Raw genomic sequence first — 18,245 nt, 5'->3', positions numbered from 1 at the left:
TAATGAGGATGAGGCAGCTGCACTGGGTCTTTGGAGCACCTTTGGAAGCTCACCTGCTCTTTGGTCTGCTCCACAGGGTCTTTGGAGCACCTCTGGAAGCTCACCTGCTCTTTGGTCTGCTCCCCTGGGTGTTTGGAGCACCTTTGGAAGCTCACCTGCTCTTTGGTCTGCTCCCCTGGGTCTTTGGAGCACCTTTGGAAGCTCACCTGCTCTTTGGTCTGCGCTTTCTGGACGTAGTCCCTGCCCACTTTGATGCGGGGGGTGAGGATGGCGCGGGTGAACTCCATGACGTTCATTCCCAGCAGGTGGCAGAGCTTCTGTGCGACTGTGGGGGACAGAGGGACACGGGGACAGAGGGACACAGGGACACGGGGACAGAGGGACAGGGGGACAGAGGGACACGGGGACAGAGGGACAGAGGGACACGGGGACAGAGGGACAGAGGGACAGAGGGACACGGGGACACAGGGACAGAGGGACACGGGGACAGAGGGACAGAAGGACATGGGGACAGAGGGACACGGGGACAGAGGGACAGAGGGACACGGGGACAGAGGGACACGGGGACAGAGGGACAGAGGGACACGGGGACACAGGGACACAGGGACACAGGGACACGGGGACAGAGGGAGCTCTGAGACCCTGCCCGGACCTGGGAGCAGCTCCTCACCAGGAACTGGCATCTCAGGAGCCCCCCACCCCAGGACAGTGCCCGTCCTCAGGGGCTCTGTCCCCGAGGCTGGCAGAGCTCTCCCTGGGGACACAGCTGGATGTCCTCGGGGAGCAGGGAAATGCTGGATTTTGTGAGGTGCCAGCTCATTAACAGCTCAGGTACAATTGCTCCTTTAATTACTTTAAAAGGAAAAGCATCCCCTTTTCTCATCCCCGGGTAAAAAGGACGGCATGGGGACATCACACATCAAACCCATCATCCTAAGGGTGGCTTAAAAAACTGCAGTGCAGGGACCTGTGACCTTGTCCAGGGAGCTGAGCACTCCCCAGCCCTGGCAGTGCCCCAGGCCAGGCTGGACAGGGCTTGGAGCAGCCTGGGACAGTGGAAGGTGTCCCTGCCACGGCAGGGGTGGGATGGGATAATCTTTAAGGTCCCTCCCAACCCAAAGCAGTCTGGGATTCCAGGTATTTTGGAGTAACAAACACCACAGGCACCAGTGCACTTTAACAGCAGAACCCTCCTGGTGTCATTTCATTATTTAAATAGTGCATTACCCACGCCAGCCCTACAGACTCCTGTTGCATCAATCCCTTTCCCTAAACACGTGGCCCATGAGGCTGGGGGGTTGTGATTCCACACTTCTAAAAATGACAGTGATACTGAAGGTATTTTTAGGTGCAGGGAAGTGTTGCCCTTTAGCAGGAAGCTCTCCATGCCACCCAGTAAGCACTTGGCCCCTTATCTTTATCATCTGATAGCTTCTTTTACTGTCAAAATGAAAAGGAAAAGCTGTTTTTTCAAATCAGCATTGGGAAACAGGTTTTCATACTAAATATATGAGAGCTTCTGCTGCGTTATTTTTTCCTTTAATATTAGAAAAAACCCTATTATTGCTCTTTACTGTTGAGATTCTGTGTGTGGCCATGTGCTCACCAGAAGGGTTCATGACCTGACACACAACCAGAGAAATCAGGGGAGTGTCCCACACACAGCACTCCTTCACTCGAGCTCCAACCAGGAGCATTTCTGGGCCCTGAGTAGAAAAACACGCACCAGCACATCAGACAAAGCTCACAACCTCAGGGGCCAGGCAGAAAGCGCTATCAGGATCTTTAAAGCAATCAAATAGAACAAGGAATTGAAGATTTTAAGCAGCCACGAGCTCGGTGCAGTGACACACTGGATACTGTAAAGGATATTTGGGGGCAAGGAAGGGGGGTCCCCCTCTCCCAGAGGGCCCCAAATTCCACACTCAGCTCCTTGCACAAACCAGGGACATGGAATTTATTGTCCCAGCCCTTCCCAGTCAGGAAGAAACTGTAGCTGAGGTGAGAACAATACCAACAAACACAGCAGGGGGAATCCTGGCCATCACATCTGCTGAGCCCCTGGAGGAGGCTGCAGCCGGCACTCCTGAGCTTCCTCTGAAGAAAACAAAACGATGCCACTGCCAAGTGCCAAGTGCCACGTCTAAGGGCAGGACTGGGTCACACGAGCTCAGCTGGGTTCACCTTGCACTTGGAAACAAGCACCATCCATCTGAGCACCACGGGATGGTTCGTGGCGGCAGGGACCTCAAACACCACCCAGTCCCAGCCCCTGGCACAGGCAGGGGCAGCTCCTCGTGTGCTTGTAACCAGAAAGGGCCATTTAAAAGGTGTGACTGGAGAAGAGCCTGAGTGTCCTGGCTCAGGTTTTATTACCGCTGGGGTTTGCACAGAAAAGTCTGATTTAATTACAAGGCCAAGGTACCGAGGAGCTGCTGTCAGAGGGGAACGTGAGCTTTACGAGATTGCTCTGAACTCCTGCCCTCAGCAGAAAGGCTCCTTCCCAATCTGGTGAGCATGAAATGATTCTCCAGCTACAGCTTCTCCATCCTCCTAACCCACAAAGGCTCTGTGGCTCCTCTGACATCTGGACCTGAAGCCAGGATTTGTTTATCTGCATTTACCATCTACAGGGGAGAATTTGAGTTGGTTCCCATCTCCACTGCCCACACAAACTCCTTCCCATCCACAGGGACAAAGCCTGACCCGTATCACACCCAGCCTCTCAACAAGAGGAGTCCCTATCAGGACACACCGATTTCTCCAGAGGATGCAGGGAAACCCCTCACAATGAGATGTGACAAGAAAAGAGAGATCAGTCACACTCAGTTTCTTCAGAAAGATGCAATAACATAGCCCACATCACCAAAATTTTAAATACAAGAGGACAAAAACATGCTTTAACTGTGATCTGAGCTTTTCATCCTTTTGACTTTAGAAGCCAGAATTTTGTATCCAGTACTCTAAATATCCAAGAGCATCAATAGCCAGTGCTGTAATTCAGAATTGATGTCTAAAAAGCAATGGGAATGCAAGTGAAGTGAAGGCAGTCAGGAAGCACCTCTGTCTTTCCACACAGACAATGACCCAGGTGGGTTCTCTAAACCAGCAGGAAAAACCCAGAAAATGAATTTTTTCTCTTCACTGCCCCACAGAAAGTGCCAAAAGCCAGTAACTACTGGCCTGTACTGCCCAGCTGGGCAGCAGGACAACCCTGCTCTCAGGAAGGACAAGTTTGGGCCCTGCAAGTGCCCCACGTGCCCAAACTGCACGTGCAATTTGGGACACTTACAGACTGAGAGCCAGCCAAGAACCTGAGCTGTCCCTGCGCAGCAGCTCCTGGGAACTGGGGTTCCCACTGCTCTTCCCACTGCTGTCAGCTCTCCAAACTGTCTTTCCATGAGAACATTTCAAAGGCTGGCGCTGGATCCTTAAATAAAAACCTCAAATGTGCCTCAGCAGCATTTTTTTTTTTTTTTTTTTTTTTGGGCGGGGGAAGAAATATATCCTTCAAAATGCTGATTGCATTGCAGGCGCTGATAAATCCAGTGTCAGCCACACCGCCAGGACACTCCAGAAATCAGCTTGCTCTAAATGCAGCATTCCTGTCCTCAGCCACTGCACCGTGGAAGTTGTGCTTGGCTCCAGGGCTCTTATCATTGGCAACAAAACCCCTCTCAGCAACCAAAGAAAACAAACTGATTTAAGCACGAACTCCTTCCTAGGGCTTAAATCTTCGGAGAGAGCAATAAACAAGATTACAACCAAAATACTTGTTCAATGCAAACAGCATCGATTCCCCTGACGGGCATTCGCGTTTGTCCGCAGGAGGAGATGGAAGGGGAGAGGTTCAGGAATTGCCTGTGGATGCCATCAGCCCAGGCCTGGCCCCACTCTGGCCCAGAGCTCTCCCAGGGATGCTGAGCACTGCTCTGAGCTTGGCAAACTGCAGCAGAACTCGGCACAGGCCAAAGGACGCCCTCCAGACGCGAGCAACTCACCGGTGTTCTCCGGCATGGAGGCCTGATCCGTGTTCCTCTCCTTCTTAAAGGAGATGTTCCCGAACTGCAGCACTGAGGACACCACTTTGAGCATCGCTGTGACAACAAGAGACACCTGCATCAGTTTCAGGGCACAGGGCTCAGCTCAACAAATTCTTCTGTTTCTTGTGTCACCTTCCTTCCAGATTCCAAGGAGGAATTAGGGGAGGAATCACAGTTTGTACTGTGCTTTTTGGGCAAAGGGCTTGGAATTCAACTCCAGCTGGAGTTAAGCAAACATTTTCTTCAGGCCGTCAAAGACACTGAAGCAACGTTAAATTTGGTGACATGAAATTAGCAGAGGGAGCGTGTGTAAGAGAGAAAAGAACACTCTGAGAATTCCAGAGGCTCCGTAACTTACACAGGATCTCATCGTGTGAAAAGCCCATGATGTGCATGGCTTCCATCGTCTCCTGGAAGTTATCCTTGTCTTGCTGCCCGGGGATGGGGATGTAGCCATTAGACAAAAATCTGTAATTGTTAAATCCTTCGAGCAGCAGGTCAGCTGTGTTGGGGGAAAGGGGAAGAGACAGAAAAATAAGCTCAGAAATGCTGTTCACACCCACTGGTGCTCTGTTCTCACTCCGCTCCTCAGACGTGGCTACAAGCCAGGCCAGCAGCTTGTGAAACCCTAAAAATACAAGTGCACCTCCCAGGCTGAGGCCAGACTCAGACTCTCTCTCCATCAGCTCATTAATGCACCAAACCAGCCCACAGAGCATCACCCAGATCCAGCATCATCTCAAATCCTCATCTGGAACATCCTGAAAGGAAGATCTCTACTGAAGGGTACCAGACCCAGGCAGAAATGGGGACTGATGATCACATCAAGGATGCTGAACACCAGCTCCTCTCATACACGAGGAGTGGGTCAGACCCTGAAGTCTGTACCTTTATCAGCTTCACTTATCACAACCCACCAGAAATCCCCTAAGATGGGGGAAAAAACCCCAACAGAGTTGAGATAGCCACCCCAAGCCACTGCAACGGCTTGAAGAAAGCCCCAGGCTTTCATGAAGTTTGGGTTACATTTCTCTGCAGGCTGGAGGAGATGGGGCTGTTTTCAGCTGGGAATTTTGCAGCTCCAATCCGGGGATTCCAAACTGGGCTTTGGAAACTGAGATGCCAGAGTGGCTCCCCAGCACGTGTGCTAAATCACAGGAGTTATTTCAGAGCAAAGCTACCCAGCCTCTCCTTTCTTTAAAACTCACCACTCACCAGCAAAGAACGATTCAAACCCACCCTGTCCCAGGGAAACAACAAATGCAGCACCCAGCAGGTTGCAAACGGCCCCTCCCAGCTTACACTTGAGGTGCTCTCCTGCTCCAGCCAGGAGCTGATAGAAGATGTGGAACGTCCGCTCGTCCTTGGCCTGACGCACGGCACGAGACTTCTCCAGCAAGTCTGGGAGCGCCTGGAGTCAAGGCTCACCTGCAAACTCGGCCTAAAAACCCACAGAGCAACAAGAGCTCAAAGCAGCCTGTGGAATTTGGGGAGCAAGGATCCCTGGCAGCGCCCAGGGCCGGGCTGGAGCAGCCTGGGACAGCGGGAGGTGTCCCTGCATGGCAGGAGGGACTTTGAGGTCCCCCCCAACCCAAACCAGCCTGGGATCCTGTGACTGGGCCAGGGCCAATATGAACCTGTAGTGACTAAGTTAGAGATTTCCAGCTGAGACTGGCAGAAACCCACTTCTCATCTCTGCAAACTCCTGACATTCCAACACTCCCATCCCTTGGCTGTTTCCCCTGCATTCCCCTGCATCCCCTGCAGCCACCGCTGCCTGCCGTGGATCAGCTGCAGTTTTGGTCAGGGCAGCTCCCACCCATCTCCATCTCTTCCATCGAGGTCATAGCTGAACTCTTAATCCCAAAAATGCAGCAGCTGCTGAACTCAGAAGTCCTTTGTCATCCAAAGTGCATTTCTCATTCCTTCCAAGCATTGCATTTTTCCATGACAATCCACACTGCCTTTAAACAGCTCCCAAATTCAATTTCTGCAGCAGGTAGTGCCTGATTAGCTGCCATGAGCTGTAATCTTATTCAATTTTTTTTTCATTTCTTGATATTCCATATTGTAAAGCAAATGTAGGTCAGGGATTTGAAATGACAGTGGCATGGATGAGTTTCTGTGATGAAGAAGAAACTCCCCAAGAGTTAAATCCTTCTGCTTTCACAGAGCTCTGGGCAAAACAATTCATGGACTTTCCTAAAAGCTGCCTTCATTCCTCTGCTGTGGTGAATGAAAAAAAAAAAAACCTCACTTATCATTGCGACATATTTTGAACAACTATAGATCTTTCCCAGCCTTATTGGGAAATCACATCTTCTGACAATTCCAAACACTGAATGAACTTCAGATCAAGCGGTTTCAAAACCCAGCAACCAAATGGAAACTTAACTACAGCATTGTTTATGATCAATATTCACTGAACAATGTTTACCAAGGCCTCCAACTCCATCATTTTATGACCAGTCCACTGCTATCCTCCCAGAAAACTCAAAATTACACAACGAAAACGTTTTTAGCACAGAGAAAACAACTTCAGAGAATGGCTTTCACTGCCAGTAATTTTGACTTGGTTTTACACTCGTAAATAAAAACGAATCATTGAGCTGAAACTGAATTTGCCTTGGAATTCATTATAATTCATGAAGTATGATAGAAGGCCTTGTGTTATTGAACCTCCATGGGTAGCTGGAGAGCTGAGCAGGCAGGAGGTGGCCCAGCTGTGTCCCTGGAGCAGGAGCATCCCTCTCCAGGCAGGGGCTGCTCCCGGCCCAGCTCCTCCTCAGGAAGGCGTTGGGGGATTTTCAGAAACATTAGCAAGCACATTTGACATCATTTCCCTTGCTAACACACCCCGGGTTTAAGGCCAGTCTGGAAATCCTGCAGGTCTCAGAGCGTGGAATTCGGGAGTTCTGGATTTCCGAGCTGCTGAATGCGTGACATTTGATCGGTTATTTTGAAACAAAGGAAGGGATGGATGCTGTCAAAGGAATGCCCAAGTGTGGCAACCTTTCACTGCATTCCAGTGAATCCTAGGGCTCTAGGCAAAACAAAGCAGGGAAGCTGCACTTTTTGCAGGGATGTGGCAGGAAAAAGGATACAGGTCTCAATGTTGGCCCCAACAATGTAACCAGTGACATCGAAGTTAATCCTGATGAATTTGCCCTGCAAAGAAAAGAAGATATTTTTTCTTAATTACTTTTTTTTTGTTGTTAATTAAGACAATGCCGTTCACACCAAACATAATCCAAATGCACCCATGGATCAAGGATTTCTCCCTTTCCACGGGCTCGGCCATCATTCCAACAGAGCACGCTGCACACAACCACGCTCCAAAGACTGAGCAGCTCCTGGGGCAGATTCATTTGGGATCCAGACTTAGCAAAGCTCCTCTGAACGTGAGGCTCAGTTTTCCCTGAGCAAACGCTCTGGCTGAGGTGGGGAGCAAAGCTGAGATTGCAGGTGTGCACATTTCCACTGCATTCTCTGCTGCCTGAAGGGGCTCCCACCCCCGAATCCCGGGTGCTGCCTGGCCCAAAAGATTTCTCCTCCCTTTTCCAAAAGGCCTCCACGGCCTCTCTCTTCAGCTCATCAAGGGCTGAATTCTGTTGACACCATCACAGCACTGAGCCCAGGGCTTTGGGAAAACCACATCAGAGGGAAGCATTCGGTGCTGCCCCATAAATCCAGCGAGCCCACTCTCCTATGCAATGCAAACCAGAGATTTATTCCCTGGAACACAAGAGAACTGCCTTTGGTAGAAGGAAAAAAAAGGGGAAAAAATAAAACCCATTGGCCACTGGGCTTCTCTGAGTCCTCCCTGGGTTCTCAGGAGCTGAACAACAACACCTCTCACTTCGTGGGAGGAGAGAGGGTTTTTAAAGTCAGGTTTTAAAATGGCTGTTAAAGATGATTTTTTATTTTTTTGTCCTGCATGAGATGAGACCATCTGGAATGAATTATACTTGCTCCTTTATGAAAACAGAGCTGGAGCCATCAGAGTGATTATGTTCATGATGGCAATGCAGAGCTCGAAATAACACAAACCAGATGCTAACATCTTCCAGGGAAAGAAGTATTCTCGTTAAATTAGTACAGCCTCTGATGGACTCGAGACAGGTAACAAAGTGGAGTTTCATTGTGCAGTGAAACCTGTTGATGTTATAAATCCTGCACCCAGCTTCTATAAGCATCGGGCAACATTATAAATTACAGGCTGTAAAATTAAAAACGCTGAATTTCCACAAAACTCTCCCTTCTCAGCTGAAAGGGCTGAAGGATTTAGTCATACAGTCCTCCAGAGCTCTTATCGTGGAGTTGAGTTCATGCATTATAAATCCAAGCAACTGTTGAAATGTCAAAGGCAGACAAGAAATCTTTCATTTGTTCTGTAGATTTTAGTGCTGTTCTCGCAAGCAAAAAGATTTAATACCTCCTGTACACTTTTGAAGTTGTACTAAAAACATCTTCCCCCTGAAATAGGAGACAGCTTTTTTTTTTTTTTTTTTTTCCTTCAAAGCAAAGGAAGTTCTAAGAAGTGGTAAAAAAGCTATTTAGTCGTCCTGAGTTCCACCACAACTTTTAGAACAATGGAACCCATCAGAAGTGGTTATCAGCCACCAAAACACTCTGTGAACAGCAGGCAGGGACCCAACAAAAACACGGAGCAGCGACAGCAGTGCCTGACACCTGGGCTAGGTCACACTGTGGCAGTTCATTTTATATGTGAATTCTGCCCTCCTGTAGAAATTCAGGATGTTCTCACCGATCCAATCAATGGATAAAGTCACAGCCACGGACAGGAAGGCTGCAGGCTTTGACAGCTCCATGGGGATGCCACAGTCCCGGCCCCTTCACAGCAATCCAGCAGGGTTCGTGCACACAAACCCCAGCTCAGCTCCCCAGCAGAGTGACATTTGTTAGATTGTGAACTGCTGCCAGCTCAGGGACGGCTGGAGTCACAATAAAATCATGTTCTGCCAAGAGCCAGTGAGGAGGTGCCTCCGGTGAGCCCAAAAATGCAGAAGGCATCACAGGAGCACCTGGATTCATGGAGCCCAAAAATGCAGAAGGCATCACAGGAGCACCTGGATTCATGGAGCCCAAAAATGCAGAAGGCATCACAGGAGCACCTGGATTCATGGAGGAAGAGAACAGAGCAACCCTCTGACACTAATGAGAGAAGCAGCTGAAAAAGGGGATTTCTCCACAAACAGCAGAGGGATTTCCAGACTCTGGAGGGACAAGGAGGCACTCACAAAGCGGGAGGAGTTGTCGTTTTTCACTGTCTTTGCGTTCCCAAAGGATTCCAGGATGGGGTTGGCCTGAAGAAGCTGCCGCTCCAGCTCCCCCTAAAAACCACAGAGACAGAAAAACAGCCACGTTTATCCCAGAGCACCTGCGCAGGGCTCAGCACTCTGCCTCTCCTCACAGCCACTGCCCCGGCTGTGGCAGTGCCACCACCTCCAGAAGGGGATTCTCGTCCTTCCTCACTCCCAAACCTGCAGGGTCTCCTCCATCCAGGGGTGAACGCGGCTGGAGTTTTGGTGGTGCTTTTCTGGCTGGGGTTTGCTTGTTAAAACACACACAGAGACACACAAAGACAGAGCAGGGACCAGACAGGACTTGATGGATGTGAAAGTCACCGAAGATGGGAAAGAAAATTCACATTTAGGGCTGATGAAATCCGGCACAGACCTTGAGCGCGTCAGGGAAAGAAACCACCTGAACTGATTGAAGGTTTTAGACTTAAACTTCGTGTTGACAATACAGCTGCCTCAGAACACCTCTTTTCAAACTCAGAAACTGCTCAAAGTCACTTTCAGATGAGTGAAACTCCGCTTCAGTCAGCCAGACTGAAACTCATCTCATTGCATCACCTCTGAGCTGCCCACACCTGAGAGCAACGCCAGCTACAAACCCTGCTTTCAAATTGCTCAACCCTGCCAGCGCTGCTCAGGATGCTTCACGAATTTGCTCCATGTTTCTCTAAGTTCTGGCCAAAGAGTTTAGAATTTGAGGTACTTATCTCAAGGAAATTGCACAACAGCTTTTGCAAGCGCTGTCCGTCAGGAGGTCTGGTAACAAAAAAAAGTCTGTGCTGCTTCCAAGAGCCCAGGGGGCACAAATGTACACAGGAAAATATATTGTCTTCTTGCTCTGAAGGATGGTTTGGGGGAAAAAAAAAAAATTAAGTGAAGCTGTCTGGAATGTAGTCTCCAAATCTGACATTCCATGAACCTGCTTTTTCCAATTATTTATAGTCTTGATGAATAAAGGCCCCAGAGCAAGCATCAAAGAACAGGAAGCATTAAGTCTCCTAAGGCTTCCACACCGGGTCAGTTCTTGGACAGGAATTTTAAGAATTCACTACTTAACACCTGAAAGGGTTTTATTTGTATATTGAAATATATTTCAAGCTTGCCCGGCAATAAATGGCTGCTCCCTCTCTTATGTGACCTCACGTTGTCTGCTCAGAAGCTGCTTACTTCCAACTGTATTCTCTTTAGGGAATTTTACATTCTCTAAATCCTGGGGTAAGTAAAGAAGGAACAAATGTGAGTGTCAGCCCAGAGCAGACCCAGCAGTGCCATGGCAGGGCTGCCAAGGTGACGGTTTAAAAGCACATTTTAAAAAATGGGCTTTTAATGCCAAAATGACAAAAACCCTGCAACTGGAGAGAAACTGGATGCCTGTTACACCCACTCTGTGCTGTCTGCAGTTGACATTCCCCAAATTTCCCATGGAAAAGCCTCAGATCCTGGGAACGCTCCAAGCTCCCCTCCCCTCTCCTGCCAGCTCCCGCGGGCACCCCAAGATCCAAGGGAGCATTCCCCCATCACTGCTGCTGGGATAAAGCCCAGCATGCCCAGCAAAGGCAGGGAGGGTGGCACAGCTGGCACATCCAGCTCTGGAATATTTTGGGAAAGAAACGCCCTGAGCGCTCCACGGGCACGGCCGGGGCTGTGCACAGCAGGGCAGCAGGGGTGGGATAGGCCTGGAATAAACCTGGAACAAAGCAGCAGAGAATGGGCACGAACACATGGATCCACACCCTCTGAGTGGAGGCAGGAAGGGCTCAGCAGCTCGTTTCTGCCATCGCCTCTGAGGAGCTGAAGGGAGCAGTCGGAGCCTCGGCCGTGGGTGAGAACCATGGGAACGAGCGGAGCTGCACACCGAGGAGAGCACACCCCTCACTGTGGAAAAAGGCTCCTGATTTGGGAGTTTTCCTCTCTCCAGGGACTGCTTTCAGCCAGAAGCAATCCCCTTTCTGAGGAGCTCGCTGTTTTGCAAAGACGCTGCCGAAGTGCAGAGCGTCAGTTTGGCCCCTGGGCACGGCTCCTGCACAGGCATCTCCCCAGAACTTGGAAAAAGCAGTTTGGGAGCCATGGGAGAAGTGAGGTCATGCAGGAGTTCATGCAGGCACCACGAAGACAAGGTTGTTGTCTCAGCTCCAGGAAAACCAGCAGCCCAGCTCCATGCTACTCACATACAACAGGGATCCGCTCTGGACTTCCAAATGACATTGAAACAGAGATGTTAATGGTTCCATGCCTTATGCACTACCAACAGCTTGGGATTAGCATTTTCCACGGACACAGTTAAAATGTTCACCAGCAAACGTTTTATGCCAGCCCTGGCGCGCCAGCTCCAAGCAGAAGGAGGGTTAAACCAAACACCGCCCCGTCTCTTTTTGGACTTGACAAATATTTCAGTAAAAACCCCTAGAACTGACTGATGTGTGCAAGGAGGGAGGATTCAGTTAAACACTAGGAAAGTCTGCAGCTTCTGAAAGTGAGACCATGGGCTCAGACACACACTTGGGGTGCAGAGGTTTAACGTGCACCACACGCTCCCAGAGGCATCACAGTGTGCAGGGATCGCCTCTTTGCTTCCCACAGATCACACTTGGAGCTTCCTTTACCATTTCCTTCTGCACTACAGTTACACTGCACTAAGCAGCTTCAGAGAAATGCACGGGGGGATTCACCCAGCTAAAGAACCCTGCTTCAGTTTCTGTGGTTGCTTACACCCTGAGGAGCTGGGGCAAAGCTTTGTCTTGGTTTAAAAGCTGGTGCCCAGCACAAAGGCATCATTCCCAGCCGGGGTTCGAGTGGGGCATCTCTCTTGTGGCAGCAATTGTTTATCCCTTTGCACACTCCTGCCCTCGACTTCCACCTCAGCCTCCTTCGGGTGAGCTCCACCTGGAGCACTGCAATTGCTTCTCTCACCCAGAAAAGCGGGATCAAAGAGAGCAGTGCCCAGGGCCGGGGGACCAGGGGCATGGGATGGGCAGTGTCACCTGCCCAGCAGCCTGAGCAGCGAGGGCAGCTGCAGATAAATCTGCAAACATCACCTCAGGCAGCAGAGCCCACTCTGCTCGCACCACTCGTCCTAGAAAGTCAGGGGAAACTCTCGATTTCGGAAGGTTTTGGGTTATGCCAAGCCTTTTACGCTTGAGATCAAAGTCTTTGTTTGGGGATTTGAGAAACTATAAAAATATTCAGACAAAATGCTTAATCAAAAGAGTTTTGTAGCTCCCATTAATCCAATCTTCTATTTAGTGCTTTGTTTACTATTTAAAAAGTGTCCTGCACTCTCTCAACAGCACTACCCAATATGCACAGGGTATTTTGGAGGAGGGTGGCTGGAGAGAGGGCAAACCTTCCATTTCAGGGCTTCAAAGTGGTTAAAATCCTTTGCAATGCTGAGGAACTCACGAGCTGCTCGCTCTTCCCTCTCTCAAAGCCAGCTAAACATTTCCAAAATTCTCTATTAGCGGCGTGCTCCCTCAAGGTTTCCCACATTATCAGCACAAAGAGAAGAATATACATCAGTTGTCCTACATAACTTTAAAAGCATTAAAAAAAAAAAAAACCACTTGCCTGGTGTTTCACGGGTTTGGGTGATTCAGGCTGTTCATTGCAAACAAACAAATGATAAGTTAGCAAGCAGGCATTCCAGCTGCACGTCACATCCCGAATTAGCACCGTCAGCACGTTGAACCACGCACTCACTCACTTCACAGAAAGTTTCACAGAAACTGCCCAAATCCACTTCGGAACACGAGTTACTGGCACGTGCAGAACACTCATTCAACCCGAGGTGGCCCTTGAGCAGCGAGGGGAAGGGCAGGAGCTGCGTTATTTGGGCACCGCTTTCCAGAGGAAGCCCAACCCCGAGTGCCTTTCTCCCCAGAAAGGGAGGAGATGAGCACTGTCCTCAACACCCACGGAGCTCACGGAACAACACCAGGGAAGCAACACCAAGGAGGCACAGGGGCTGGTTTTGCACAAATATTTAAGAAATGCAAAGCCACATCCGAGACAAGACCTTCGCTCCTTCTTCGCAAGCGCCAGCACGAGCAGCAGCACAACCTGGCGCTGGAGTTTTGCCAGCAAGGAGGACAAAGGGAACGCGAAGGCAATAGGGTAAAATAAAAACCCTTCGAAACTCAAATCTGCACAGCTCTGGCAGAAATTTTCAATTCCATTCTTTCTTCCTTGGCTCAGTCTGTGAGTTTAATAATCTTAAGCTTCATATCCGAGAGCCCGAGGCAAAATATTGTGGAGAAACGACACACACTACAAGAGATTTTTTGTACCAAGCCCAATGCAGTCCCTCTTTCTGTGACTCTTATTTTATTAATGCAGAATGGCAGATTTTGACAGAGGTCTGCAAAGCAGCTGGCAGAGGTTTGGCTTGGTCAGGTAAGTGATGGGAATTTTCAAGAAGAGAACTGCCCCTCCTGGGATCATGGGAACACCTCGGATTTCAGAGGAGTTTCAGTTGTTTCTGTTTAGAAAAGATGAGTTGCACTCTTGGGTGTCCACTCTTGTCCTACAGAAACAGAACTGAGCACGCTCAGGCACAGATTTAACTTCCCTGGGTTTAAATTGGGGCAGCTAAAGCCCACTTGGGAAACCCAGGGGAGCTTTAGCCTGAGTGAGCCTACCCGAGATCCTGCCCTTCAAAAACTATTTCTGTTTCTTTAGAAATTAATAAAACAATTTAAGCAATTTAGCATTTTACCACTGAAAGCAATCATTAACCTGAAAGCGCCAGTAATGAGCTCTGAAGTCTAAAATAGCATCCACATGAAAGCTGGGTTTAGTGAAAACAGAGACACTTTGGGGAAACCTTAAAGCCCCTTCCAGGACCTAAAGGGGCTCCAGGACAGGGACTGGGGACAAGGGATGGGGGGACAGGACACAGGGAATGGCCTGAAGCTGAAGAGGGGCAGGGCTGGATGGGATTTTGGGCAGGAATTGTTCCCTGGGAGGGTGGGGAGGGGCTGGGATGGAATTCCCAGAGCAGCTGTGGCTGCCCCTGGATCCCTGGCAGTGCCCAAGGCCAGGCTGGACACTGGGGCTGGGAGCTCCCTGGGACAGTGGGAGGTGTCCCTGCCATGGCAGGGTGGCACTGGACAATCTGGAGCATCCCTTCCAAGCCAAACCATTCTGGGATTCTGTGATCTGCCCTTCAATCCAAGGTTTCATGTCTGGACACTCGACACCGTGCAAGGTTTTGCCTTCACCCCACCCCCAGCAGCTCTGGTTTCTGACCCACTGCCAAGCACCTCTCTCTCTCCCCCTCCCTCCTGCTCTGCTCTGGAGAGCCCAGGCTCCATTCCCAACTGCAGGGACTGCTGCAGCCTCACCTGGCTCTGCCAAACCCCACAATTACTGAAGTTTCTCTTGTACACTTCTAGCACCTCCTCCTCCTCCCCACACTTCCGAGCGCAGCGCCCAAGACAACAATTTGGGATTCCACAGGAAATGAGACACTGGGGCCACGGATTCCAACACTCAAAAATGAGGAATCATCAGTGCTCAGGCTGAAATTCCAGTGTTTCCAAGGACAGCGTGCAAAGGGCTGTGCAGGATTTGGTCAGCTCGGAGGAAAGAGGGATTTTGGGATAGAGAATCCTCATGGACAGCTATGGATGGAGCCTGGTGAGCCCCTGTGCCACCAGGGCTGCTCTGAGCTGTCACACTGGGGCTCCTTTGCTTTGTTCTATTTCTACAGCACTCTGTCAGGCAAATCAAAGATAACCCCAGGCTCAGCACGCTAATTGTTTTGTTCAAAAAAAAAAAAAAAAAAAAAAATCAATGAGACATTCAAACAGGCTCAGAAATGTACACGTCACTGATAATTATCTGTAACAGGACGGGCACAGACACCCTGCAGGTCATGGATTAATTTAACAAGCCTATTTAGCATCTTGTTGTGCACGGGGCAATGCACAGGTGGATCTGTGATCACCACCAGCCCTCCACAGCTTTCTAATGAAAATGCAAACAGGACCAAATTAGGGCTGCTCCTGTAACCCCCATTCTGACACTTCCTACCTTTCCAGTGGCACCTCTGAGGGTCAGACATTCTTTGTTTCCAACACATAAAAGAAAAACTAATTGTTGCAGAACAAAGGAGACTCATTTATATTTTCAAAATTGGTTTTCAAGGATACATGGCAAATCCAGGGCTCACTGTGGCACTGCATCGAATGGAGGGCACGACCCAAGACTTTTATCCAGGACACTCCCTGCTCTTCCTGCTCACATCCCAGCTTTCCCCTTCCTTTCCCGTGCCTTCACAGGCTCCCTGAGAAGTTGCAGCATCTCCATCCCTGAAGGTTTTCAAACCCCAGCTGTTGTGGGGCTTGGGCAATGCAGTCCCACCTTGAAGGAAGGCACAATTTGAAAGGTGTCTGGACGAGAGGCTTCCAGAGGTGTCTTTCAGCCTGAGGCGTTCCAAAGTTGCCAACAATATATTTATTTAGAAGTACTCGGTGCAAACCCTGCACAATTCCCTTCTCTCCGAAAGCCTGTTGGCAATTTTGCTCCTGTAGAAACTGAAATAACGCTGGGCTCGTTGGAGGCTGCGCAGAGCTAAAGCCAAGAAAATGCACAACTCAAAACCTGCACAGAAAATCACTTCTGGGGGATGATGTCCCAGCCAGCGTCACCCAGAGTCACAACCTCCCTCTGCTGACACTCCAGCCCTGAGAAACCTCCCCCTGAGACCTGCAGCACTCTCAGCCTGCTCAGCAAACACTTACAAAGACTGATTTTCATCCTTTCTCTGTGAAAAACCAGCACCAGTCTGAATAAGCATCGATGCACAGGCTCACATTATTCACTCCTGATTAAAGCAGAGGGTCAATTTTCCCCACAGACCTCAGCAGATTTCTCCAAATCTACCTGCAACCTTTCCCTCTCTCCCACTTCAAATCCTCACCTATTTTTTTTTTTCCTTCACAGACTGGTAAAAAGCCACTTTGTGCTCCAGGAGGAGTCTGAGCCTTGGCACATTCAGGAATGCCTCGATATGAAGCGCCCTGCACTAAACTGACAGGACCTGGAGCTGCTGCAGGGGGAAATGGCCACGGGAGGTTCAGGCTGGATCTCAGCAGAGATTCCTCCCCGGACAGAGCGGTCAAACATTGCCCAGGGAGGAGCAGGATTCCAGCCAGGAATCCCTGCAGGGGCTCACAAAGGAGCGCAGGCGACACTTCATGGGAGTGGGCATCGGTCAAAGGCTGCACTGGATCTCAGAAGTCTTTGCTAGAATTTTGTACGTCTCTAATCCTACAATAAAGCTATAACTCCATGAGATAACGTAGTTTGAAGGCTCCAGACTCCAGGATTACTACTGGAAAACCAGGAACGTGCCGTTTGTGATTACAGCAAGACACTGTTCGTAGCAAAGCTGAATTAAAACTTCACTGCAAAGAGATCCAAGTGTGCATAACAAAGAATATTCAAATCCATTCCCTGTTTTTTAAAAGCAAAGAATCGCTAAAAAATCAGTGCAAATGTTGAAGCCTGGCAGGAAATCTGAAGAAAGTTCTATATAAATCAGAGTTGGTTTCGAGCTACCATAAAAACCAATATTCTCTGATATAAAAGTACATACTCACTTGTTTATAGTGTAATAAAATCTGAGCTCTTAATTAGATGCTGGCTTCTAGATATAGCACGTGTACAGCAGTTTTTAAGCTGGAGGATTTTTCCCATTTACAAGTTAATTTTTGAAAGCACAGAAAGCTTGTTCACAAAGATAGTACTGAAAACTGCAGCCAGTGGGAACTAAATTCAGTTAGAACTGCCTGGGTTTATTGAATCTTTTTGAAAAATGGGGTTTATTGCATCAGAAAGCTTGGTTCTGATTTGTGTAAAGCCTTTAATTTCACAACAGCATTTAGGCAGCTGACGTGGACTAGAAATTTTGATGTAACTGCTCGTTTCAGCCACTGCTAAAGAGAAAATAATCGTTGAGACAAAATTACACAGATTATATTACAGCTTAATAAAGAAAAAGTCACTTTTTTCAAATGCAAAAATGGCAATTTGCAAAAAGAGCAATAAAGAAATGAGAAAATACCCCAACTTACAGGAATATTATGGTCCTTTCTTCCTTTATGGGAGGAAGCAACGTGAGCAAGGTATTGAATAACCTTCTTGGTGTTCTCAGTCTTCCCAGCACCAGATTCACCTCTGCAAAACAGGGCAGACATTTCCTTCAAAATGCATCGTCACCAGGTCAGCAAGCCTTTGCTCCCAGCACCTCGCTCCATCCCATTTACAGAGCAAAAAGCCAACGGCAGGCACGCTGCAGGAACTGCAAGGCATTTGTTTAAAATCCTTCCCTCGTCCCAAGGATCTCCTGAGCTTCAGGATGTTCAAACAAGGTGTGAGAGCAGTTTGATCAAGGGCTTTGTGCCTGAACTCCTTCGCTGCCCAAGGCGACGTGAAACGCTTGTGCCCTGCCCGCATCACTGCAGACAGAAGGTTTCGGGGTGCTGATGCGTTTTCATTTTTAAATCATGAGATACACACACACACACTTTTACATTTAGCATGATTTTAATAACCAGGATCTGGTTATGGGGATTACCAAGTTAAGGGAAGCACTCAGTACCTGCAGGAGCCAGGAATAAAGTGCAGCAAAACACATTTTAAACAAGAGATTCTCTCCACTGCTCATCTCAGAACCTTTGCTAGGTTAAAAACATATTAAATTGCACAGGGCTACATGAAACCAAGAAGAAATGAATTTATCAGTGTAGAGTGGCAGAGTTCACAGATCAATAAAGACAGCAAATGCACATTTCATTTTCAAGGCAGGGGTGGATTTAAAGCAGACCACGTTTAGACAGAATTTATGGAGAGGTTTACAGGAGATACTCGAGGCAGG

The 18,245-nt window shown here is 48.9% G+C and overlaps 1 protein-coding gene across 7 annotated transcripts in view; it reads right to left on the bottom strand.

Moving 5' to 3' along the window:
- Positions 1–18,245, bottom strand: part of MYH10 (myosin heavy chain 10) — an 88,779-nt gene that overhangs the window by 30,854 nt on the left and 39,680 nt on the right. For 5 of the 7 annotated variants that reach the window (XR_009208419.1, XM_040081810.2, XM_040081811.2 and 2 more), the window contains exons 5-12: positions 17,443–17,545; positions 12,932–12,961; positions 9,305–9,397; positions 7,148–7,211; positions 5,346–5,444; positions 4,402–4,545; positions 4,002–4,097; positions 207–325 (exon numbers count right to left, since the gene is read on the bottom strand). Coding sequence is in view for 6 of the 7 variants with exons in the window: in XM_040081810.2 (XP_039937744.1) it covers positions 207–325; positions 4,002–4,097; positions 4,402–4,545; positions 5,346–5,444; positions 7,148–7,211; positions 9,305–9,397; positions 12,932–12,961; positions 17,443–17,545 (748 nt within the window). In the remaining variant the exon portion in view is untranslated. The remainder of the gene's footprint in view (positions 1–206; positions 326–4,001; positions 4,098–4,401; positions 4,546–5,345; positions 5,445–7,147; positions 7,212–9,304; positions 9,398–12,931; positions 12,962–17,442; positions 17,546–18,245) is intronic. The other 2 variants (XM_040081814.2, XM_040081816.2) reach the window with 1 other exon arrangement.

The sequence above is a fragment of the Hirundo rustica genome, chromosome 18, assembly GCF_015227805.2.
Source record: "Hirundo rustica isolate bHirRus1 chromosome 18, bHirRus1.pri.v3, whole genome shotgun sequence".
NCBI lineage: Eukaryota > Metazoa > Chordata > Aves > Passeriformes > Hirundinidae > Hirundo > Hirundo rustica.
Note: the sequence above shows the minus strand (reverse complement) of the source record. Positions and strands in the feature narration are given on the sequence as shown.